This window comes from Miniopterus natalensis, chromosome 14 (genome assembly GCF_054644295.1).
Source record: "Miniopterus natalensis isolate mMinNat1 chromosome 14, mMinNat1.hap1, whole genome shotgun sequence".
Lineage (NCBI taxonomy): Eukaryota > Metazoa > Chordata > Mammalia > Chiroptera > Miniopteridae > Miniopterus > Miniopterus natalensis.
In genome coordinates, this window is record NC_142094.1 from 26,614,037 (window position 1) to 26,639,784 (window position 25,748).

The 25,748-nt window shown below is 36.9% G+C and overlaps 1 protein-coding gene across 1 annotated transcript in view; it reads right to left on the bottom strand.

The window, feature by feature from the left end:
- Nucleotides 1-25,748, bottom strand: part of REEP3 (receptor accessory protein 3) — a 75,290-nt gene that overhangs the window by 24,207 nt on the left and 25,335 nt on the right. Inside the window, exon 2 of the mRNA XM_087824401.1 lies at nt 17,183-17,255. Coding sequence (XP_087680527.1) covers nt 17,183-17,255 — 73 coding nt within the window. The remainder of the gene's footprint in view (nt 1-17,182; nt 17,256-25,748) is intronic.

The following is a 25,748-nucleotide window of genomic DNA, read 5'->3' on the forward strand; positions in this document are numbered from 1 at the left end:
TCATTACATCACAACACTATTGATAACGCTGTAGCAAACCCTACCTACTTCATGTCATGGTAACAGAAACAGGAATGACAGCTTTTGTCCTCAAGGGTTTAACATTTTACTGGGGAGAAAAACGAGTGAATGACTGTTATAAAAAATGTTCTGTTATTTTTACATTAGATGCTCTAGCTCCAGTATGAGTCAAGATCACAAGGATTTAAGGAAAGCATACTAAAGGGGCTATTTATAACGCTGTGCGCAAGGTTGAGGAAAATCAATAAAGGATAGTGGCGTACCCTTGAGCTAGCAACAGCAGGCACTGGCATCAGCCCTAGGTGTGAAGGGGGGAGGAGTGGGGAAGGTTTCCTGGAATCCAGACAGGGGAACTGCAGGGGAGGGCTGCAGCCTCAGGTAGAGTCAGCCAACCAGCCGGGGCGGGAAGTCAGGACAACAATACTATGACCTCATGCTCACCCAGCCTTCCCGTCTTAGGCCTCTCGTGGGCAAACCCAAAGGGAAGCCAGAAGTGATGTAGTCTGTATGCATCAGCCTCCTGGGCCATAACGAAGAAGAAATGTGGAGTGTGGAGGGAATCTCCACTGGAAGGATAAAAGTCCCAGCACCACTCAGCCTGTCAGCTCTTGGAAACATACCCAGAATGGAGTCACTTCTCAACTCCACAGATATCTTCCAGCCCAGATGACCATAATGTCCTGTCTAGATGATTCCCATAGTTAATCACTGTGCTTCTCTGGGTCTTTTTCACACAGAGCAGTCAGAGTTATTTCCTTAAAACACAAGCCAAATCATGGCATTCCTCTGTGTAAATCCCTCCGATGGTTCCCATCAGAAATCTCACCACCGCCTAGAAGGCCCTATGGACCTGGCTTCGGCTGACTCTCTGAACTTACCTGGCACTCCTCCTCCTTCCCCTGTTCTGCTCCAGTCACAGCGGCCCTTTCACTGGCCTTTGTGTGTGGAATCCAGACAGGGTAACTGTAGGGGAATATGCTCCTGCCTCAGGGCCTTAGTACATCCTGCTTCCTGGCCTGAAATGCTCTTCCCCATGTGAAGAGCTCACTTGCTTCAGATCTCTGCTCAAATAATTATCAGAGATACCTTTCCTGACCACTCTGCTTAAAATATGAATATCCTCCTAATTCCTTTATCCTGATTTATTTTTCTCTTTAGCACATATCACATGTACACCTAACAAATATTTACTCCTCTGCCCTACCTTTCCCTACTAGAATGTAAACCTCACGGGGACCAAGGCTTTTTCTGTGTGCACTGCCGAACCCCCTGTGCCCAGCACAGAAAGCACTCAGAAAATATATGTTGATGAATTGTTGGCTGCACATGGGCCTGCACATAGCTTAATGTCCTTTTTGTTGGGAGCGCAAAAGGTTAGACAGCACATGGAAGGTGAAGGCATGCTGGGTAAACATAAACTAGTATTTTAAGAGATCTGGTTTAAACAGGAAAAAAGGAAGGGGGGATAAAAGTAGCATGAGGCAAAATGAAAGCACGTTTACATCCTCAAGGATGGCACATTTTACCAGGGAGATCGTGAGATTCAAATTATGAGAAAGCAGAAATCCTTAATGGGACCAGATCCCAGGTGAGATCGGCAAGATTAGGAAGAAGAGTGGGGTCAAGAAAGAAGCAGGGATGCATCTTCCTTGGGACAGAAGGAAAGAAAAGAGTGGCTGTGCTGGGAGGAGGGTTGAAGGGGTCACAGTTGATGGCCTCTATCTTAACTCTGAAGTAGGAGGGCAGGTCATCTTTTAAGGCTGGGGGTGAGCAGATTTAAGGAGAGCAGTGAAGGTTTAGAAAAGTTGTTCCTACAGATGGGAAAGGGAACTGCCTAGGGTGGAGATAGTATAGATTATGTAAGCTAGGATGTCGTAGCTGTTTTGAGTGTTAGAGACAGGGGCTACTATGAAAGGTGTAGGACCGTGAAACACAACAGAAACACAGGTGATGGCTTGCTGTCCATAAAAAGGCATAACAATAACAGAGTTGTGGCTGGGAAGTGGCCCAGCCAGGGCCAGTGCTTCTCAGCCCCCCTTTGCAGGTTGGTGGGGACATGTGTCCAGTTCTCACCAAGGGACTATGAGCTAAAGCTTTTGAGAAGTGGGTGTATCTCTCCCACAGGCTAGTTCCCTCCTTTCTGCTGGTTGGGAGGGCTCAGACCAGAGCAACCTTGGGAGCCATACGTTAAAGATGTGCAGAGCCCCAGTTCTTAAAAGGCGGCCTGAGAATTCCTTGCTGAAATGAACACCTAAGCTGGACTGTTATGTCAGAGAAAAATACATTTCTCTATTCCTTTCGCCACTGCATTTTTGTTGCATATTATAATTATAGCAGCTCACCTTACCCTAGGGCAAGGCTATGGGAGCAATGTTTCCAGAATTAGGTAGGCATCAGTCACAGTGCCATGGCTGTCATCTGTGGCACAGCCGGTGCCCTGGCTGGTGGTGATGGGTGACATTACCAGTGACCTGGAAATGGAGAAGACGACTACCATTTTAAGAAATTCTGGCTGAGATACTCCCACGGGACTCTCAGAAGGATTTGGGAAGAAACAGAAGGATAGGAAGGGCTGATGTTCTCATGTAGCAGATTAGGGCAGAGCCAGAGAAATACTATTTTGAATTTTTATTGTGACCCCTTGGTAAATGTGACTTTTTTCTGTGTTAATGGGCTAGTTATCAGCTGCGTTATCAATATATGACTTCAGTTATCATTCCCCTTCTACTTTCAATAGGCCAAGAAATCACGTAAATTATAGGCTTGTTAGAAGTATACGTGAAATATAAAGCAAATATATTCTGAGTAGGAGACCGAGATATCCAAAGACTGAAGTGCATGAAAGTTGATGTACAAGAAAAAGTTGTTTGATGGTCTATTTTGCTTACTTTGTTTTCCTTCCCAAGAGTACACCTAATGCCTAGTATGTACCTGGCACAAAACAGATGCTCAAAAATATTTATTAGAATTAATGAACTGGGCTGACTTACAAGCAAGAAAGTAATTTCCATTTTTCCTAATTTCTTGGTAATATTCTTTTGAAAGTAGTTACAATGCAATGCCGCCATATTTCAACCTTGGGATACTTTACCCACTATATTTTTTGTGACGAGAGAAATGTGATGAATGCTTTAATATAAATTTAATTTAATATAAATAAAAGATTCCTCGAATGGAATCATAAAATGATTTAAACATCATGATTAACTTATTTTCTAAGAAAATACGCTCTTATAATTAGGGAAGTTCTTTTAATGATTATGGAGTCATCTGTGATATAAAACCATCGTATCTAAAATTACATTCTAGTTTATACAGTGCATAGAAGAGATTATCTTACTTAACAAGCCAGCACTTGTTTTATTATTACTCAAAATCCACAAGGCTTTTGTAAAGCCTTAGCATTTTAGAAACCCAGACAGTCATGTGATGGTGTTCTTAGCTTTACTCTCTCAAAGGAATTAGAGGATATTTTAAGCCTGAGTGAATGCTGTAAAATGAATATACCCACAGGCTAAATTTACTATCAAAAGCCCATGCTCCATTTAATAGGTATGCATTTACCTACCCAGATGCCAAGAGAAAAGTTGGCCTCATTTCATGATCTTTTAACATTTCTTTTTAACAAAACAAGTTCCTATGATTCACATAGACAATTTTTATGAAACTGGTTTAGATCCCCAAACAAATAAAGCCAACAAAAGTAAACTACAATTGTAAAACAATCTTCAGGATTTCTATCACAGAAATTGAGAGCAATGCATAGGCCCCAAATATATAGGGGACTATCATGTTCTGATGGTAGGCATATTGCTATAAATTTATGAGAGTCTTGGATGATAGTAGTAGTGGCATATTAATTAAAAAGTCTTTTTCTTAAATTGTATCTTTATAGGACTTATTTTTTTCTACCCTATGACCAGTGTGATATTATAATAGCAATATCAACAATCATGTATGTTAACTGACATAACTGTATTAAATCATACTTGTATGATGAAAAGGAAATATATGCAATATATTGATTTTATAAGTATTACTTAGGGCTTATAAACAAAGCTCTTTGACAAGAAACCATCATAATCCCTGATGTGACGTCACCCCTAACTAATCTCAAGAAGCTTTCATGGGTGGGATTAATAAAAAGAGACAAAAAAGATAACAACAACGTTTGATCTAACATATACCTACTAATATTTTATTATATATTGCTCATTCACCTGTATGAATGAACTATCTTCCCTTCCAGAGGTCATCCATACTCTGCACACTGTTCTTTCCATTGTAGCTTGTCTGTGTAATGGTTTATGTAACATGTCTCTATTTGACTGTAACAGCCGGTAGGGACTGAAATTGTCTTGTTTATCATGTCCCCAGAACCTACTACCCAGAGCTTGGTAAAACAAACACAGGCTTTTACTTAACAGTTTCTTAATTTTAAGGTCTGAACTGATGCAAGATTCAAGCAAGTTCACTCGGGACTGCAAACAGCAGTTTATAACATAAAATAGCCTATTTTGTTACAGTTGTTTTCAAAGTTATCAGAGAGTAAACAACTTTCCAACATCTCTTAATTTCAGATTCTTGGAATCATAAAGCAATTAATGTTGGTCTCTAAGAAAAAGAAAATCACATATGATAATGATTTCAATTATAACCACACTAAGTAAATCCAGAGCATAAAATGCTAAAATACGGTTCATTGGAAAAAAAAACAAAACCCTTTGCTGAGTCTGAAAAGAAATAAACACTGATGAATTTCAGACCACCCAAAGAGAACTTTATTTTTTGACCATTACTAGTTATTCACTCAAGTGAACTCACCCCAAACATTTATTCTACACCATGTTTCGGACACAACAGAGAGACCTTCTAATATAGAATTCTTTAGAAAGAGTATAGAGTTGAAAAGATTTCTCCTGGTTCATTAACATTATGCAATAACTTGGTTACTTCATAATGATTTCCCCCCATTAAAAACAAAAAGGAACAAAATGTGAGAAATCAAATAGAAAAACTCCCTCTTTTATCCAACCCAGATGGCTCAGTTATGGGATTTTTTCCCAGAGCTGTGCCAAGTTAGAAGCATGCTTGAAAATAAGCTAGCTGAAGTTCAATCCAAAGTGAAGAGAGATCATGGGTGAAAACAGTTTTTGGGGTTTGTTATTTTTCAAAGACGGGGCATGTGTTGGGGGTGAATATGTGAGACTGGGATCAATTTGGGCTTCGTCAACTTTGGGGTCCTTCTTCCCCCGCTGCCCCATTTAAGAATGTCTCTACCTTCTCCAGCTCCTCGGGACTCGGATATTTGGGAGTTAATTTTCAGATGCTGAACTACTTCACACCAACATGGTTTACCTGCAGTTTCCAGGTACCACTGCCAAAGACCTCCCAGAATAGCCTGCTATTTTGAAGAAGAAAGCCTCACATTATATAGATGTATCTGGTGTTAAAATGGGGCAGATTGTAACAAGAAATATGGTCATAATATTGCCTTGGTCTACCCCAGTAATCCCGAATCACAGAAGCCCCATGTATCTCACCCCTGACCTTGGCAGTCTGAAGAATCTGAGAGAAGAAAAAAGTGCAAAAATGTTGAAAAACCAGAAGATAAGTTTTGAAAAAGTGTTGAAAAGAAGGTGTAAAAAGCAGGAACTGCTATGGGCACTGTTGCCAGGAGCAGAATTTAGGAAGTATGACTTCTCAGTCCAAAATAACTTACTCCATCCACACTGGCTGAGAATTTACACTTCACTTTTTAAAAAACAATTTATTGGGGTGACATTGGTTAATAAAATTATGTAGGCTTCAGGTGTATAATTCTGTAATACATCACCTGTATACTGTATTGTTTGTTCACCACCCCAAGTCAAGCCCCCTTCTATCACCATCTATCCCCACTTTACCTTCTTCTACCTGCCCCCATCCACCCTTCCCTCTGGTAACCACCATACTATTGTCTGTGTCTATGAGTTTTCTTTTTTCTTTGCTTAATCCCTTCACCTTTAAAAAAAAAAGTATATATATATATATATATATATCTTTATTGATTTCAGAGAGAGGAAAGGAGAGGGAGAGAGGGAGATAGAAACGTCAATGATGAGAGTCACTGATCGAGCCCGCAACCCGGGCATGTGCCCTGACCGGGAATCGAACCCCGATCGCCTGGATCCTAGGTCGACGTTCAACCGCTGAGCCACGCCCGGCCGGGCAATCCCTTCACCTTTTTCACCCAGCCTCCAATTCCCTGCCTCTCTGAGAGCTGTCAGACAGTTCTCTGTATCTATGAGTCTATTTCTATTTTTTTTTTTTGTTAGTTTATTTTGTTCATTAGATTCCACAAATAAGTGAAATCACATGGTACTTGTCTTGGACTAGCTTATTTTACTTAGCATAGTGCTCTTCAGGTCCATCCACCTTACTGTAAAAAGTAAGATTTCCTTCTTTTTTACGGCGGAGTAGTATTCCATTGTGTAAATGTATCAGCTTTTTTTATCCACTCATCTACTGATGGGTACTTGTGCTGCTTCCAAATCTTGGCTATTGTAAATAACACTGCAATGAACAGAGGGGTACATATATTCTTTGAATTAGTGTTTCAGGTTTCTTTAGATATATTCCCGGAAGTTCACTTTTTATATTGTTTAAAGTCCTACTGATTTATATGGGATAATAAATATTTGTAAAAGGCACAATTCCCTTTTAATAACATAATGTAGAATTTCTCCATATTTTAGCATGGCAAAGAGCCTACCCTGATAGAAAGGAGTAAATTGGGCTAAATGGACACCCTAGTGGTCATCCAATTTTCCATGCTAAATTGTCACTCTACCTTTTTTCCCCTTAGTGTTCCCAAAGTTTTGGCCCATTATGTTTCCTACTTGAGGCATTTCCAAGGGCTGGCACCACTTCTTAGGCACCGAGGCCCCACCAAGCCCCATCTATCGTCACATAATCAATTCCAACTTGCTAATTCAACAAGAGAACTAACCTAGCCACTAAAAGGTATGCTCCTTTCTCCAGGTGACTGGCAAGATTAAATGACTAATGTAGTAAATGAAAAACTTCATTCTCTAGTGAAGATACCACTCCCTGTGTACAAGTTGTAGCTTTATATTACAAGCTCGACAGCATACTTTGAACATGCAATAATCATTCAGATAGTAAGAACCAGCCTTTACACCACATGAGAAAACATCGTCTTCTTGAGAAGCAAAGACTAGTAGAAAAAAACTCCAGGAAGAATCAATCTCTGTCATGATTGAAATGAGCCTATGTTATCAGATTACTTTCCTTCAAAAGCATGCGCAATCAACCTCACATAGAGAACTGAGGTTCACATTGGGGTGAGAGCAGAGAGAGGCGAGTGACAGAACACAGGATTCTTGGGGTAAGGAAGGGCTGGCCGAGTGCCAGAGTGCAGGACAGCGTGAAGGCCCTGGGTAAACAGAGGGAGAGGAACAAAGAGGCTGGAGGAAGGCGCAGAAAGGAAGATGGATGATTCTAGAGAAACTTCACTGAAGCAGAAATTTTGTATATGGCCAGCCCTAAAACAGGGAAACTGGGATGAAGTCCATCTGCATACATACACTTATACTTAAAAAGCACAATGTGGTAATTCTTCACTTTTCACAATAAAATAGGATACCTTTGAATGATTTTCACTTTGGCTGTTGCTAAGAATTACTTGGGTATTAAAAAAAAATTACAGAGAATCCTAGGCCCCATCATCACAACATGCAGAGAGAAGGCAGCTAGGTGTTTAAAAGTCCCGTGAGTATTTCTGATGTGTAACCACAGTTGAGAACATGTACAAAATTCTCGCTACTTAAACTGTGGTCTATAGACCAGCAGTACTGGCAACTCTGGGAGCTTGTTGGAAATGCAGAATCTCAAGCCCAGGCCAGGCCTACTGAATCAGAAACTGCATTTTAACAAGATCTCAGGGGCATTCCATGCTCCTGAAAGTCTGAGGGGCATGGAACATGCAGCAGGAGGCTACTCTGTGCATGTTCTGGCGATACCATGTGGAGAAAGGTGGTACTATTCATGAAGGGAATGTAAGCAGCGGCTTGGAATTGGGGAAAAGATGAGGAACTCAGTTTTGTGTGATAATTTGTTAAGCGTAAAAAGTTGAAATGTACCCTTATTTTCATAACACTGTTTAGGCACATCATCGCTAAAAGAAAATCCCAAACCAAAAAGCTCAAAAAAATAGAAGCAGCTGGGCCTTCAGTCCACTTCTCAGAGGCACTGTTTACAGCTACCAATGGAGCAGACAAAAGCTCTGAGCAAACTCCCTAGGGAAGGGAAGCCTATAAGCTCTTCTATCCCAAAGTTCCATGAGGACTGTCCCCGTTGTCTACCCAACCCAAGTGCCCAGTTATCTGAACAGTGACCACTTGGACTCTCCCTCCCTTCCCAAGGAGGAAGTGCCCTTAGACCCTTCCCTAAGAGTAAGCCTAAATCTGCCTCCTACAGAGAGACAGTAAGAACGTTGATTACTAGGCTGAAATTATATCCAAACATTACGTTAATGAAAATACTTCCCCAGTTGGCTTCCATAATTTATTTTGCCAATCTTCTTAAGAAGGATATAACATAATAAAACTGAAGCGTTAGATCTTCATTTAAAAGATGCCTGTTGAAAACCTTTGGAAGTTAACGTAATATTTTAAAATAAAACCACTCTATCTGTTTCTGTGACTTTCCAAAACCTTTTGAAGATATTCTTTCTTTTTACTAGAGTTTGGGTTTGTGTTATTTTGTTTGTTTGTTTTTTAAAGAATTGATCTATATAAAATTTCATATATTTATACAAGTCAGTATATTTTAAATTTTTTATAGCTTTTAAAAAGAACTTTACCATTTTACAATTATATTACATTTCTAAAGTAACATCTCATGAGCTTTTAAAATTACATGAGGTTTTGGGGAAAGATTTTATTTTTCTTACTTAGCTAAAATCTTCAGGAACAGCTCTAGCTTTTATATTTTTAGGAGGCCCTTTCACAGTGTGATGGCAATCTGGCTGACAATCTGATTATTACAGCTGTAGCTGGGAAAGCACTCTATTCCTAAAATTACACAATGGAAAGATGATGTATATATCTGAACATTCCAATGGCAGATCCTGGCATTGTGTAAAAGGGGAGACTTTCCTGCATGAATAATGTAACCTTTAACTGAAAAGGAAAAAGGCCTGGTATATCTTACATTATTAGAAAACATTCCATTTTTAAATAAAAAAATTTAGGTCGTTTAATATTTACTGCCAAATTTAGCATTCTTCTCATTTTGTTACACCTTTTTTCTACTCTTCTCCTTATCTTAGCTATTTCAAGTGTTTATCTTATTAGACTTGTTCGAGGAAGCACCTCTAAGATATTGTAATTCCCTCAATTTTGTTTATATTTTTATTTCTGCTTTTTTATTGCTTTATTCAGCCTACTTTCTTTATAATTTTGATATTTTTCTTGCTTTGTGAATGGAATGTTTCATTTTTTCCTTCCCTTTCAAAATAAAGGCTTATAAAGCTATTATATTCAAGAATATAAACTATAATATGTATTACTGTCGCTTTAATTTTTTAACTCATCTAATATTGCACTTTTGTATTTTCTCTTGTATTCAATTATTATTTCTACCTTTTGGAACTTACTGGGAGTTTTCTTCAAAGTAGTGAGCTTATGGTTTCTGAGCAGATAAGGGGGAGGCAGAACACTGGCTGCCTCTGAACACAGTTCTCCCTGCAGGGAGGGTGGTGGCAGCTGACTGTTTCGGTTGCTGTAGCTTTTATGATTTTAAGCTGTTCCATCACTAGGGATTAGGGTGGAGGTGGCTAGGCCTCCCTCCAATTTATTACTTAACAACATTTCCTTTAATGGAAACAACGTTTTCTGTCCTTGTTTTTTTTTTGTTTTTTTTTTTTTAAATCTATTTCCATTGGCACTACAGCTGGTAAAATTTTTCCTAGATATTAGCAAATGCCTGACTTAGTCTCATAGGTTTAAATGTCACCGTGAGAATTTTTTTTCATTGTGTCTGTTTTCCAAAGCATTTGCAATGGAAACTAGAAACGAACAAGACGGCCTTGGCCAGTGTTGCTTAGTGGTTAGAGAGTCCGCACAAGCACCAAAGGGTCTCAGGTTCGATTCTTAGTCAAGGGCATGTATGTACCTGGGTTGCAAGTTAGTCGTCCCTATAAAATAAGTAAACCCGATGCATCAAAAATTAAGTTTACGAAGAATACTCATCACCTACCTTACTAAGTAAATGTAAATAGATTTACTTCATTTAAAGGGTAATGAACTGCCCCAAGTGATTTCATTTAACTGTTCCAAGTTAAAATTGTGATTTATCAAAACCTGATTCACAGCCAGCTATAACTGAAGATACACATGTATTCGTTGTATGTCAGCTAAAATGAAATTTTAAAATTATTGTCAAAGATTGAAAAATTATAATATTACCATTAAACCTATCTCTTACATGGACACATTTTTTAAACCAACGTCAAGGATAAAATAAGTCTTACTTGATATCACATAATAATTCAACCACAGTATCCCAATAACAAGGTCAATTTGGAAATCTGGGTAAAAATAGCAGAATGAATATACACATTTAATTGCATCCCGACCACAATCTCATTAAAATGACAATAAAGTGATTTCAAAAAAAGATCCACGTTCAGAACAATAGAGAAGAGACCAGAGCATCAGGTTTTTGAAGCTAGGAAGGAAATGGATGAGTAACTGATTAAGGAGGCCTGAGAAAACTGCATATTAGCCAAAGGTGGGAATAACAGAGAAGCAACCCAACTTTCACTGCGAAGCTCCCAAAAGAGGCTCAAGAATTGGTTACACAATTCTTGGCCAAAAAGGGCAAGATAAAAGAATGGCTGTAAGCCTGCTTAAGGAGCAAGTAGGCACCTAGATGCCCTCCCATTTTAGCTGTCTGGTGGTCCCCCTTTCCCCTAGCTGAACCCTAGGCCTTCATTCTGGAAAGAGTGAATCAGAGGTTCTCTGAATTTGCAAATCCCAGGCACAGTTTAGAGTAGGGCTAACAGGGATTAAGTAGAAGTTTATAAATTGAATACTGAGAGCCCCCAACCCTGATTCTCCCTCCAGAATGTAGCAACTAAGTACCTTTCAGAACAGAAGTCTTCTCTGAAGAATATGACTGGTACAAGAGAAAATAATTATCTATCATCTATCTATCTATCTATCTATCTATCTATCTATCTATCTATCTATCTATCTATCTATCTATCATCTATCTTCATCATCATCAATCATCTATCAATCATCTATCTATCAATCATCTATCTATCATCATCTATCAATCATCTATCATCTATCTATCTATTTATCTATCTATCATCTATCTATCTATCTATCTATCTATCTATCTATCTTCATCATCATCTATCAATCATCTATCAATCATCTATCTATCTATCATCATCTATCTATCAATCATCTATCATCTATCTATCTATTTATCTATCTATCATCTATCTATATCTATCTATCTATCTATCTATCTATCTATCTATCTATCTATCTATCTATCTATCTATCTATCTATCTATCTATCTATCATCATCATCTAACTACCTATCTACACACACATACACACATACATTGACAATTTTCCAAAGAAATGGTTGTAATGCATTAAATTATGTTCCCAGAAAGATATGCTGAAGTCTGTTATGGACTGAACTGTGTCCCACCCCAATTCATATGTTGAAGCCCTAACCCGACAAGGTGACTTTTATATGTTATGTTAGGTAATGATTTAAATGCTTTTGGTTTGATGACTCATACAATTTTCACAACCTGAGAAGGTTAAGTACTACTACTGTTCTTATTTTGCAGATAAGGAAATTGAGGTACAGAAAGGTCAAATAACTCAAAGAAACATCAAGCTAGTAATGGATAGGGCTGGGATTATAACCTAGGCAGCATGGTTCTAAAGGGTATGTTCTTAATCTCGACATTCTATTGCTTCTTTTTAACTTTGGCTAAATAATGTAAATATCGAATACTGATCCAACCCACATTACACTGTAATGACATTGGGAAGCTATAGGGACAGGGAAAGATGCATGTGTATAGCATAGTGTAACTACTAAATCATCTTTAATAGAAGGAAGTCAACTGATGATGTCCATTTGAAAAATTAAGAAATAGCAATAGTATAAGCACATTAATTAAACATGGAAATAGATATGCTAAAGGATTTGGATAAAAGAGTTGGAAGTAGTTGCCTCTAGAGATGAGGAGAGGGTAGGAAACTGCTGTTTTTCATAACAAGCCTTGAAAAATGGTTTGATTTTTAAATGATAAATACAACTTTGATTAAAAAAGCAAAATCTAGATTAAAATAACAGAATGGAAAATAAACAGATAAGCATATGGCCTGACAAAACTAATTTTCAAAATTAAAAAAAAATCCCACCTTAATCAGTGAGTTAGTCTTTACACTTCTTACATTATTAAAACCCTAGAACCAAATGAATATTTTTAATCCAAAATATGAAACTATTTCTGAGGAACACTTCTTGACAATAAAGAAAAGTTCTTCAGTGTGTTTTTCCCCCTTTTATCTCCACCCTAGAACTAGTAAGCAACTTCACATTTTAACAATAGATAAGAGCCAGTGTGTGGTATGTTTGTTCATTTCCATATCAGCTAAATACTCAGTCAAAAATTAGGTCACTTTCAAAACCCAAGTCAATAGGGTTTTAGAGGGCCATTTCTAGGCCCTTAAAAGAGTAATCTCCCAAAGCTGTTCCTGTTCTTTGTTCTTGCTCACAGTAAATCTCAGGACCAAATGTATGATTTTGATTTTTGTGTGCTGTTAGACAATCTTTTCATTGCCACTTTCAACATTCTTAGAATAAAAACACTGGTTTCCTAGAAAAGCTACAGCAATTACACACCACTTGGAAGTAAACACTCTATTTTCAAGTCATGAGATGGTATAAGCCTGAAAAAATTTGCAAAACCATACTAATTCTTCAGTAAGTTTACATTTCAATTACTGCAAGACTGAAAGACTTTAAGTAGGCCATATCAGCCACACTATACAGGAAATTATATCCTAGGAAAGCTCTCTTTTAAAAATAGGCAAAGGAAGAAAGGAAGGTTGCCAAAATATACAGCACTTTCCATGTGTTTTGATTTGAACACAGCATCTGTTTTATCAGGTGCAATCTACTATTTGAAGGCTTACAGGGAATGGTAGTAGTTCGGGTGGAAAGAAGTAAATTAATAAAAAATGTTTGCTTTCTGAAAATAATTTTGAAGCAGATATCAGTGAATTTAGGTAAAATGCCTCAAAGAAAGTGGGCTCTGGGGTAAGTCAAACTGGACTGTATACTCCTTACCCCAGCAGAGTCAAAGCTGAGAAACTAGACCAATCTACTTAAGAAATGTATATGCTCCTATAAACACAATTTAGTATTTGATATAGACTTAAAAGTCAACTCTTATTCCTTTTCTCAATTATTCATTTATTCAAAAAGTATCGAGTTCAACTCCTCTTCTTTTTCTTATCTATTCATTCATTCAAAAAATACTGAACACCTACCATATACCATGTACTGTTCTAGGTATGGGAATATAGCAATTAACAAAACAACAAAACTATAGTAGGGAAAACAAACAAAACCAAATAAATAATATCATATCAGATAGTATAAGAGGCTATTAAAAATATAACATGGAAATTTTAAGAAGGTTAATCTTGCTAAAAAATTTAAGACAAAGCAAATTTGGATGGGATCACCATACAGGAAAACTTTATGAGAACACAGTTCTTATAAAACTGTTAAAATTGAAGGTTAAATTGGATAACTAAGTTTAGGTGAAACTCAACAAGAAAATAATATTCAAAATTTTTGTCAGAAGTAAATTTAGGTTGGAAATACAGAACTGCCAAGACTTTATAGAACTTCCAAAACTTCCAATTTCATTTTCGACCATTTTGATCACAGTTCATTTAGATGCTTATGGGTCCTGCTCTAGAACTGGCTAAGCTGCCTCACTGCCCTTCTTGAAAAATATCCATATAGTTGTGGTCCCTGAAGATCTGCCGCGATTAATCAGAAGCTCATTCACTGGCTGGCTGTGAAAGCTACTTCAACTTTTATTGTGAAGCTATGATCCTCACCTAATTTTCTAAAGCTGGCATGGTAGAAGAAAAAGAATAAAACATTAGAAACAGAAGATATTCATTCCTTCTTTAATGATCTGTGTGACACTGGGCAAGTTAATTCACTTCTCTGAGCCTATAATATTGGAATATTTTCCCCGCCTACTTTATAGAGTTATAGTGAGGACCAGTGAGATATTGTGGCATGCAGAATAATGCCTCCTTCTTCCAAAGAGGTCCACATCCTGCCATGACACGTGAATATGTTAGGTTACATGGTTAAAGGAGAAATCGGGTTGCTGATAGAATTCAGGTTGCTAATCAGGTGACCTTGAGATGGGGAGAGTATCTTGGGTTACTCAGGTGAGCCCACTGTAATCACCAGGGTCCTTATAAATGGAAAAGGGAAGGAGAAGAGAGAACCAGAGAAACCGCAGTGTGAGGTCTCAGCCCAATATTTCTCGCTTTGAAGATGGAGAACTAGAGTCATAGGACAAGGAATGTAGGCTGCCTGTAGAAGCTTGAAAAGGCAAGTAAACAGATTTTCTACTAGAGCCTCCAGAAGGAATGTAGCTCTGTTGATCCATTTCAGATTTCTGACCTATAGTAATGTAAGAAAATAAATTTGTGTAAATTTAAGCCAGTAAGTGGTAATTTGTTATGGAAGCAACTGGAAACAATAATATACAAAAGTATTTTGAAATTGGTAGGGAATTTTATGAATGTAAGATGTTATTCTAACATGATATCGAAGCTTGTCTCTCTAGGAGCCTTGATGGCATGCAAATTGGTCACCAGGAGGTCTTCAGAGTTGTATCATATTTCTGTCAGAGGCAGATGCCCTGCCTTTCCTATTTCAGCACCTGATCATTTTTGCTTTTAGCTCTCGTTTTATTTATAAAGCAGAGTTGATTAGTATGTAATTATCAAACCAGCTCCAGCCACCTGCCCTTCTACTTCCCTGGTTTATCTTCAATTTACTCATTATTTTCACATTCCCAAAGAGATGGTTAAGAAAACTTTTTAGAGTCACAACACTATAGCAAAATTATGTACAGATAATTTTTACTTTGTTAATAATGAGTTATTCTCTAAAAACTATGGGAGACAATATGTAAAGTATATATCTAAACACACACACAAGGGTATGTATAATATATCAACACATCAAGTTTTATCGTTTTTCTAACAGTTTGAATAAGAATGCTAATAGGCCCTGGCTGGTGTGGCTCAGTGGTTGGATTGTCTGTCAGAGCACAGAAGGGATGCTGGTTGGATTCCCGGTCAAGGGCATGTACGTGGGTTGCAGGTTTGATTCCCAGCCCAGTCAGGGCGAGTGTGGGAAGCAACCAATAGATGTGTCTCTCCCACACTGATGTCTGTCTGTCTGTCTCTCTCTCCTTTCTCTCTCCCTTCCACTCTGTCTAAAAGCAATGGAAAAATATCCTCTGGTGAGGATTAAAAAAAAAAAAAGTTAATGGAGTCTTTTCCACAGGTTAAATTACCTTTAATTTATGAAGCAGCGTTAAATTTCAGGGTTAGACCATTCTTATTAACCCCAAATTTATAGAATGCTCCAATAATAAAAATTTGAGTGTTGTATTAAGGGAATAAAACATACAAATCCATGTCTTTTAAGTCTTTAAAAATTAACATAACAAAGTTAAACTGATGCATAGTAAGAAATGGACTAATATTTTTACAATGGTTGTTAGGCCAATCCCTAAATAATACCATTTTTTCTGATCTTTTAGCATTAATTTACACGTGACAGGTCTCTTTTTATCACAATTTATTATACCTTCTTACCTTTTATTTTAGGAAATGGTACTTGTGTGTCTGCTGATAATACCCTCATATTATTGGAGCTTCTCACCTAAACTTCATTTTCAATTTGTACTTAACTTTCCCCCCCCAACAAAATAACGCAGATGTGTGAAGAAAGGAGAATATGCTAAGCACAAATACATACACAAAGACACACACAGAGCCACACCTGTTATTTCATATCCTGGGTTTATAATACTTCATAAGGTAAAATGGGCCCAAAATTGAGAAACATATCAATCACCCTGAACTATAAAAGTTCAATAAAATGAGTTATAAAGGTTTCATACCCCTCCACCCTGGTGGGGAAAAAGCACTCTAAACAAATAGAGTAAAAATCATCATCTGATCTCTGACTATTTGACAAGTTGAATGACCAGGCTACCATCCAAAATCCTTTACAAAGAACCATGGCTATATACTTCCAAAAACTTAAAACAGGTACTCAAATCTTTGTACATGAATGTTTATAGTGACACTATTCATAAAAGCCAAAAGTTAGAAATAATCCAGATGTGAACGAATGGAGGAACAATGTTGTACATGCACACAGTAGAATATTATTCAGCCATAAAAAGGAATAAAATACTGATACATGCATGCTATATAATGTGGGTGAATCTTGAAAACAAGCTAAGAAGCCAGACACAAAAGGTCACATATGATTCCATTAATATGAAATATCCAGAATACTTAAATCCATACAAACAGAAAGCAGATTGGTGACTGCAATTGTCAGTAGTGATGAGGCACCTGCATATTTAAATCAATTAGAAAGTGAAAGAACACCTATGAAAGAAAGAAAAAGTTTTGGGGGTCGAAGAGATATATTCTCAGTGTACCTATAAATTTATAAGGCTAAAAAAACAGATAATCCCCCAACCTCTTAAACTGGAATTTATAGACTAAATGAGTAAAAGACATCCAATTACTTATTTGGGAATCATACTTATTTAAATGTCAACTGAGTGCATTATTTTTGACATTCCACTTTGGAATTCTATTCAAAATTTGTTTTAAAAAAAAGACTAATTTCAGTACTTCACATTTATATCACATTTTTAACCCAAAACATTATGCCAGCTGTTTCTAAAATAATGAGTTTTTCTAGTCTTATATATAACAGATACATTAAACTAAAATTAATCACTCATAACACTATACTTACATATTCTTTCACGTTTTTTGTTTTCACAGCTTTGTATGAATAATATGCAGGATACAGCATTCCAAACACCAACCTAAAAGTAAAAAGTATGACAAGATTAATCAAACAATGCTTTTAACAGCTCATGAAAATATCACCTAACAGAAAAGTAGAAAATACATGGAGAACACATGATTGTATGTTTGTATGAATGCAAATTTGTGTATAAACTAAATTACCCCGAAAAGCAAAAGACAAATACTTTTTGTCTGAACAACAAAATACTTCAATATTCCAGATAGTTTCATGGAAAAAAAGATTTTTAAAAACTGTCATTTAACACATTTTTTCTTTCTTTTCTAAAAAAAAATTTTGATTTTTAGAGAGAGGGAGAGAGAGAAACATCGATGTGAGAGCAACACAGTCTACACTGATATTACCATTGTTTATTTAAACAATCCCATATTTATCAGCATTTTGTTAATCACCGGGTTTTGGCTACTGTACATAATACTGTGAAAAACATTTGTGGGTATATTGATATTCATACTTCCTGGTGATGATGTTGCTTCAAAGATTACCTATTATCAAACTGCCCTCCAGAGAGGTAGTTCCAGTTAATATTCCTATACATTGCCAATCAAGGGAATTATCATTTAAAAGAGATTTTGCCAGCTAAGTAAAAATAATCTCACAGATGTTTTAATGTGCATTTCTGAATACCAGTAAGTATGAATTTTTTTCAAGTGTTTACTAGCCGTTTGATGCCTGGGATGTGTGATATCCTGTTGTCTACTCGTGATTTTTTTGGTTTTTTTTAAAAAAGAATCATTTGTTTTTGAATAGTTTTAAGTTTTATAGAAAAGTTAGGAAGATAGCGTAGTTCCCATATACCCTGCACTGAGTTTCCTCTATTAACATCTTGCATTAGTATGGTCACAATTATAAACCAGTATTAATATTTATTAACTGTTCATACTTTATTCAGATTTCTTTAGTTTTTACCTAGTATCCTTTTTTCTATCCCAGGATCCCATCTAGGATTGTGTATTAAACTATTTCTTGCCTCCTTAGCTCCTCTTGGCTATAACAGTTTCTCAGAGTTTCCTTGGGAAGTGACCTTTGACAGTTTAAAGGAGTATTGGTCAAGTTAATTTGGGGAGGCTCCTCCACTGGAATTTGTCTGATGTTTTTCTCATGATTAGACTGAGGTGTGGTTTTGGGGAGGAAGACCACAGAGGTAAAGTACCACCTCATCATATTATATCAAGGACACATGCTATCAACATGACTTATCACTCTTGATGTTAACCTTGACCACCAGGCTAAGGTAGTGTTTGTAAGATCTGCCACTGTAAAGTTACTCCCTCCTCCCATTTTTCATGCTGAACTCTTTAGAAGGAAGTCACTATGCACAGGCCACACTTTAGTGGGGAGCTGTGCTCTACCTTGAGGGTAGAACATCTACATAAATTATTTGGGATCCTTCTGTGCAGATTTCTCTATTCTCCTCTAGTTATTTATTTATTCAGTGATTTATTTGTATCACTATGGATCTGTGTTTATTTTACACTTGGGTTCTATTCCAGTAATACTTTGTCGCTCAAAGCTTTGAACATTGGGAGGTCTTTTAGCTGGTTCCCGTGTCCCTTTGACGTACCTCTATAACTGCAAGGTTTGTTTTTGTTTTTAGCAATTTGTTACTTTCTGGCACTACACGATGTACCAGGCTCCTACTGTGTACTTCCTGCCTCAGTCCTGGAATCAGCTATTTCCGCAAGACACCTTGGTTTCTTTTATTGGAGGACGGTATTTAAGACCAAGATCTGGGTGCTTGGTACGCTTGCTGTTAGTGGAGTATTACTGATTCTAGGCGCTCCTTTATTTTATATGTTAACCAATATTTTCTAGGTTACTATATCTTTTGATTTTGTATATGAAGCTTGCTTAAGTACCAGGTTATATTATATGCGCAAGGGCTGCCATAAAAAAATATCACAGACTGGATGGCTTAAACAACAGATATTTTCTCATAATTCTGGGAGCTAGAAGTCCAAGATCAAGGTGTTGGCAGGTCTGGTTTCTTCTGAGGCCTCTCTCCTTAGACTGCAGATGGCTGCTTTCTCGCTGTGTCCTCACGTGGTCATCCCTTGGTCTCTGTGTGTGTCCTAATCTCTTCCTCTTGCAAAACCAGCAGTCATTTTGGATTAAGGCCCACTCTAAGGACCTCATTCTAACTTAATTGCCCCTTTAAATAACTTATCTCTATATAGAGCCACATTGTGAGGTACTGAGGGTTAGGACTTCAACATGAATTTTGGGGGGGAAGGGGGACACAATCCAGCCCATAACACCTATTGTTTATTTATGAACTTTTATATTAAATAAATCTTTCTTACACTGAGAGCAAATAAATATCTACATCTCAAAGCATTCGTTTGTTTATAGTTTATTTATTTTATTTAAGTGAGGGGCAGTAAACCCCTGGTAATTTTCTTAACCCTCACAAAGCTGAACCCTTTGTTTTGGGCTGATGTCACCAGGTCAAATGAATACCAAGTCTTCCCCTGCTGGGGATTTTATTCTTACCAACTGGCAGCCATATCAGTAACAGTCTTTGCTTTACCTAACAATACTACCCTGTGAATGTCACTTCACCAGAAGCCAATCCCCAGATTCTGGATAATGGGATTTTTAGCTGAGCCACAAAGCCTAGGGCTTTTCAATTTAACACAGGGGCACCCCCACAAGGCATAGAGGCTTTCCAGTTTAGTGACTTCTAAGAAAACAAGGTGCAAATAAAAACAGAACTCCTGCTATGCATTCATCCTCACTGCTGACACAGGTGTAATCCCATAGTTAGCCATCAGTTACGGTTTACGTATTTATGCAAATAACTTCAATCCACTTTGTAGTTCCTTTAGAATTTGGATATAGTCAATGTATTATCTTCCATATTCCCATGTACTCTAGTACTGTCGAATTTAAATTCAACGTGAGATTGTTCATTTCTATTACTGGACGTCTCATTGGACGACTCCTTCCCCTGCTACAACATCCATCTAATCGGTAACCCAGCCCTGTTGGTTTTCCTCGGTGAGGGTTCACTCATCCAGCCACGCTCTTTTAGTTTCAGACCAGTGGCTGATAAAACACTTAGGCTCATGTCATCTCAGCTGACTTACTGACGAGTTTCCCAACACAAGTCCCTGGCTCCACTGTCGGATCAATCTTCCTAATATACCCGCAACAGTGCCTTGCTTTAAAGACTTGAGTAGCCGGCCTGCTCACCCTCTTGCCGATAAGCCCCTGTGGGGATTGGTGGGGGAGGGGAGGTCATTAGGACATAATTTGAAAACCACTACTTTATGTGAACTATCTAAGCCAACATGGTTTCCTCAACATTCTCTTTTATTTCTACTTCAGTCCTGGAATGTATGCTTCCTGCCTGCAATGACTCCCACCCTCATCTTTCCTCCTCTTTTTTTTCTTCCATTTTTTTTTCTTGCTTAAGTAATTCACACACACCCTGCCCCAATCCAACACTCCTCCATAGACTTCTAAATTACTTTTTTGAACTTTAAAAGTTGTCGCGATTAGTCATTTTGCCTTTAGCATGTTCTGCTTTAGATTGTTTGATGTATTTTTTAAGGGCATAACTGAGTTCCAAAACTGAAAATTTTCTTACATATAGTAAGGATTTGGTGCTAGTTGGTAGTGCCCATACAGGTGCTCTGCCTTCACTTTTTAACCTCTGTTATTGACTAGAACCAGTAAATGAATAAACACAATGTCCCTAACACCTACCTTTTGTATGAGTAGAAAACAACAATGTATTTCGTCTGGGAAATGTGGGAAAGATGTCTTAGTGAAGAGTGGGATTATTTTTAAGGACCCCCACTATTAAGATTATAACTTATTACTGCTCCAATGTGAATATTACTGAGTAATTTATTACTAACATCTGTAATATTTTATAGCTTTCTGGTTTATTTTCTTTAATATTGGGTCCTACTGTAGATGTTTGCAATCTGGGAGGTCAGGCATAAAGCCAAAGCATGAGCACAGTGTATAAAATCAAATAAAGTTTACTTTAGAAGGCCACCTATAAGATAAACTTAGGGTTTATAAAGGGATTTATTTGCTACAAATAAAATTCACCTATAAATTTGAATATTGTTTCAGTTTATAAAGGCAGGAAGAAATAGTCACTCATTTCCTTTTAGTCTTATTTTTGCCTAATAAGGAAGAACTCTGCCAAAATACTCATGACACCCTTCCCCCATTAAGGTAAAGTTGCCTATGTGGACAGTGGCTGTACTGAAAAATGTACACTTCTTCAAAAAGGGAATAAAGCACTGGCTGGTTTGGCTCTGATTAGAGCGTTGGCCGGCAGACTGAGGGGTCCCGGGTTTGATTCCGGTGAAGGGCACAAACCTCGGTTGCAGGCTCGATCCTTGGCCCCGGTCAGGGCACGTGTGGGAGGCGACCAATCCATGTGTCTCTCTCACATTGATGTTTCTATCTCTCTCCCCCCCTCCCCCCTTCCACTGTCTCTGAAAAGCAATGGAAAAAATATATCCTTGGGTGAGGATTAAAAAAAAAAAAAGGAAATAAAATTTATGGGAATGCAGTAGTGGAAATGGTCCTTATATCACTTTTCACACGTGAAAAATACCTGAATTAGCTACTTTCTGAACAGATGTTCAGACACGATGCACCCTTCACCAAAATTGTTATAGAGAATAATAAAGAGCACGCTCAAAGGCCAATCTCAGAAGCAGCTACCAAGGGTGCTCTCAATATGAGAACAATGTCATTTTATCACAAAAGTTATCAGCATAATTTCATAAAAACTGATTACAGTTTGTTTTTTTTAATTAAGAACCTAAAAACAGCTTACTGTGGAATTTTTAGATGTAGAAAAGTATAAAAAAGACAAAAATCACCAGTAATTCCATTACTGAGTGAACCATCTTTCTTTTTTATTAAAGGTTATTTCACACATTTATATATATTTGTTATAATTTTTATCAAACTTTTCACAAGTCTCATATATCATTCTCTCAAAGCCTTAAAACCCTTAAAAAAGCATCAATAATACCTTAATAACACAACTGATCAAGAGTTAATGTATATTTAAACAAGTTATAAAACACTAATTCCAAAAATTTAAACTTTCCTATTTTTGTCATTCTTTTAAAAAGTGTATTATGAAAAAAGATATAAATAGAATAGTATTAACATAATAAATCCCCTCATACATATCACCTAGTTTTAAGAATTATTAACAGGGATCCATTCCTAAGATTTTGGTATTACCTTTTCCAGTTTTTTCCTAGAAAATGTTTCTAAAACACTGTTTTAAAACAACATAAAGACAATATTTTCAAAATACAACATTTCATAACAATGTTAGTATAATAGAGCATTATAGATTTTTATCCTGTCCTTTCACTAAATGTTACATTATGAGCATTTTTCTTTTATCTTTAAATATTTAAGAACATTTAACAACTACATAGTGTAATATTCCCTCATATAGATGACAAGTCATTCAAATTATTTCCTATATGTCTATTTTAATGCTGTAACAATCCTTCTATGATTACTCATAACAACACCTATTTATCAACATTTTATACTAGGCAGGATGTTAAGTACTTTCCAAATGTATATGAAATTTCAAGTGTGAGTTTTACTTTGGAATTTAGTACAATGAAAAGCTTCGCTTTCTTTGAGAAAATGGTGCCCTTTTGTCTGGTTGCCAGGAAGCTCATAGCAAAATCTGTTGTTCAACTATATCAGCTATGGTGGGACTTAAGATCGGCATATTTACCCTTGTATGCACCAGAGTTTGATTTTCTACTTTGATTGCTATTTTTTCTAGTCTTAAATCTTTTTTCTTTATATTTTAAATACTTCTTTATATTTTTTCTTTATATACATTTGGCAAAAGGTTTCTCAAATAATTTGAAAAAACATGACAAGGCATAAATAGTTAAAATGTAGTAGTCAGTGCAATCAAGCGCAAAATTCAGCTCTGAGGTCCCAGGGAACCAAAGAGACATTTTTAAGTTTAGGTGGCTATAACTGGGAGCCACCAGCAGTAGCCACACATCAAAATCACCTGGAGAGCTTCTTCTTTAATACCGTTTTTTTGTTGTTGCTGCTCATAAATGAAATATAGATTAATTTACCCAACAGAATAAGGAAGAAAATGCAAAGTAAGAGTCTTTTCCCATTTTTGAAACAATTTATTTCCCCAAAGATAAGCATGGAAATAGTTTCTTAGATATCTTTCGTAAAGTAATTTAAATAGGGCAAACATAGTAACATAAACAGCAAATACTCAAAACCTCATCTTTCCTAACTATTTTATTCTTATTTTACTACATATTTGCTATGCTCTTAAATTTATTTACATCTAAACTATCTGTAGAAATACTAAGTATGCTGTGTGTATCCTTTCCCTGCTCCACATTAAGTGACATCACATTGGTAGCTTGAAATAAGGCTTATTGTAGGGAGTAATTACATCATGGCAATTTGCAAAGGATATGAATTAGTCCCCTTTCCTCCAATTGTTAGGCATTATGGGTACACCACTGCCTGTATGTCCTTTTAGACAAGGGGAACTATAGTATGTTTCTATCAGGAGGACAATAAAACACTATATGCAGAGGGAATGCACAGAATTTAGTGAAATCAAAATGGCAGGCTATTATGGCAAACAAGTTTATAAAGGGCTTTAAGTAAGGTAAAGACAGTGAATGCAAAAGTCTTCTGTCCTGTACCACAGTTCAATTCTGTTTGAATATTAGATCTGTATTATTAAAAAATGAATTTTAAAAATATAATCAGAATCTTAAATAATAAGGAATCCTAGAAATAATCTCTCTAATAACAGTAGTTTTCTGAATTTTTTTCCAAAGCAATATTTTTCATTCAGAGGAAATCTTTCTTAGAAACCTCGATAAATAAGAGACAAAAGCAAATTAATAAGAGACAAATGAAATTAAGTTGCCCTTAGAGAACTGAATTTCATTGATTAGAGGATCCTCCGAGGAACCCTAAGCCCTTGAGAACTATTTGAAGAGCATCCGCTATAAATAGTTCAGTAGCTCCCAAACCTGTATGTCTATCAGAATCAACTGGGAATGAGAATCTTTGGAAGTGAGGCTCAAGAATTCGAATTTTCGAATTCTGCATCTTCAACAAACTTAAGGTGTGACAATGTTATGCTTACTTTGGTTTTTGATAAAAGCTGTTACGATTAAGCAGTATGCTGTCAGGATGGTAAGCTGGTTTCACTCATTAGATTTCTAAAAGTAATGTGAAAGTGACTGTAGTTATCTTGACTTTTGCCAAACTCTATCCTTACTTAGACACTAAAATAAATGTAAGAGATCATAGGGAAAAAAAGAGTTACGTAAACTCAAACGACAACATTTAACAAATCTTTGAAAATAATGAATTTGTGCCTGTTTAAGGTCAGATGATTACAGCTCGTGCGAAGTCCAGCGATGACCAATGCACCTGTGCGTATGCTCCCTACACGAGTCATTACGCCACTGGTTACACAGCCACTGTGCAGCAACAGTCTGTGCAGAAGGAAAAGATCTGTTGCTAAGCATCTCTGCTAGTAGAGAATTCCCATTCAGTAAAACAACAGTTAAGTGGCCTTAAAGAAAAACATGAAGCCCTAGCCAGGTGGCTGGAGTGTCGTCCTGAACACCGAAAGGTTGTGGGCTCAATTCCCAGTCAGGGGGCATACAGGAGGCAACAAATTGATGTTTCTCTCTCCCTCCCCCTTCCTCTCTCCTTAAAATCAATAAAAAACATATCCTTGGATGAGGATTTAAAAAAAAAGAAAATAGAAAAAAAGAAGAAAAATATGAAAATTACATACAGGAAGAAAAGGTCAAACCCATGGAAAAAACCCAAATCCTGAATTTTACAACCAATGATACAAGTTTAAAACTGCCAAGGAGAGAAAAAGGCAGTAAAAATTCCTTTGAAAGACTTTATGCATGTTTTAATTCTAGTCATCAGGAGCTACGAAGCTTGGAATTTTCATGTTGTCAGAGCTAAACTTCTACATTTACTCCAGAGCTGCTAGTTTCTACTCTAGAAGGAAAGCTAAGATAAAACTAAGGGAAAGAAATCAATCCACAGCAAATCATAATGTCCTTCATCACCCCTTCACTCTCTGCTCAGCCACCCCCCCCCACTCCCCACCACCAGGGCTTACTATGTGGTAGACCCAAACCAAAGAAAGTGTTTAAAAAGAATGCTAAACTCAAAATAGAGTACACTATAAAACCAAGGGCTACAAAAGCCTTGAAGCACTCAAGTAACACTGCATCCTGCAGGCAGCGTTCCACAGAATGGCTCACACAGCTAAAACATGACGTTCCCCACAATCTACAGCATTCCCCAGTTTACCAGGTAGAATTTTTCCATTCTGATTGTCACTACAAATAAGAAACTGATAGGCGGGGTCAGTTTTATTGTTCTGTTTCTACAGACAAAAGTTTAAGGCTCAGAGAGATTAAGAATCTTATTGAATTAAGCACCCAGTAAG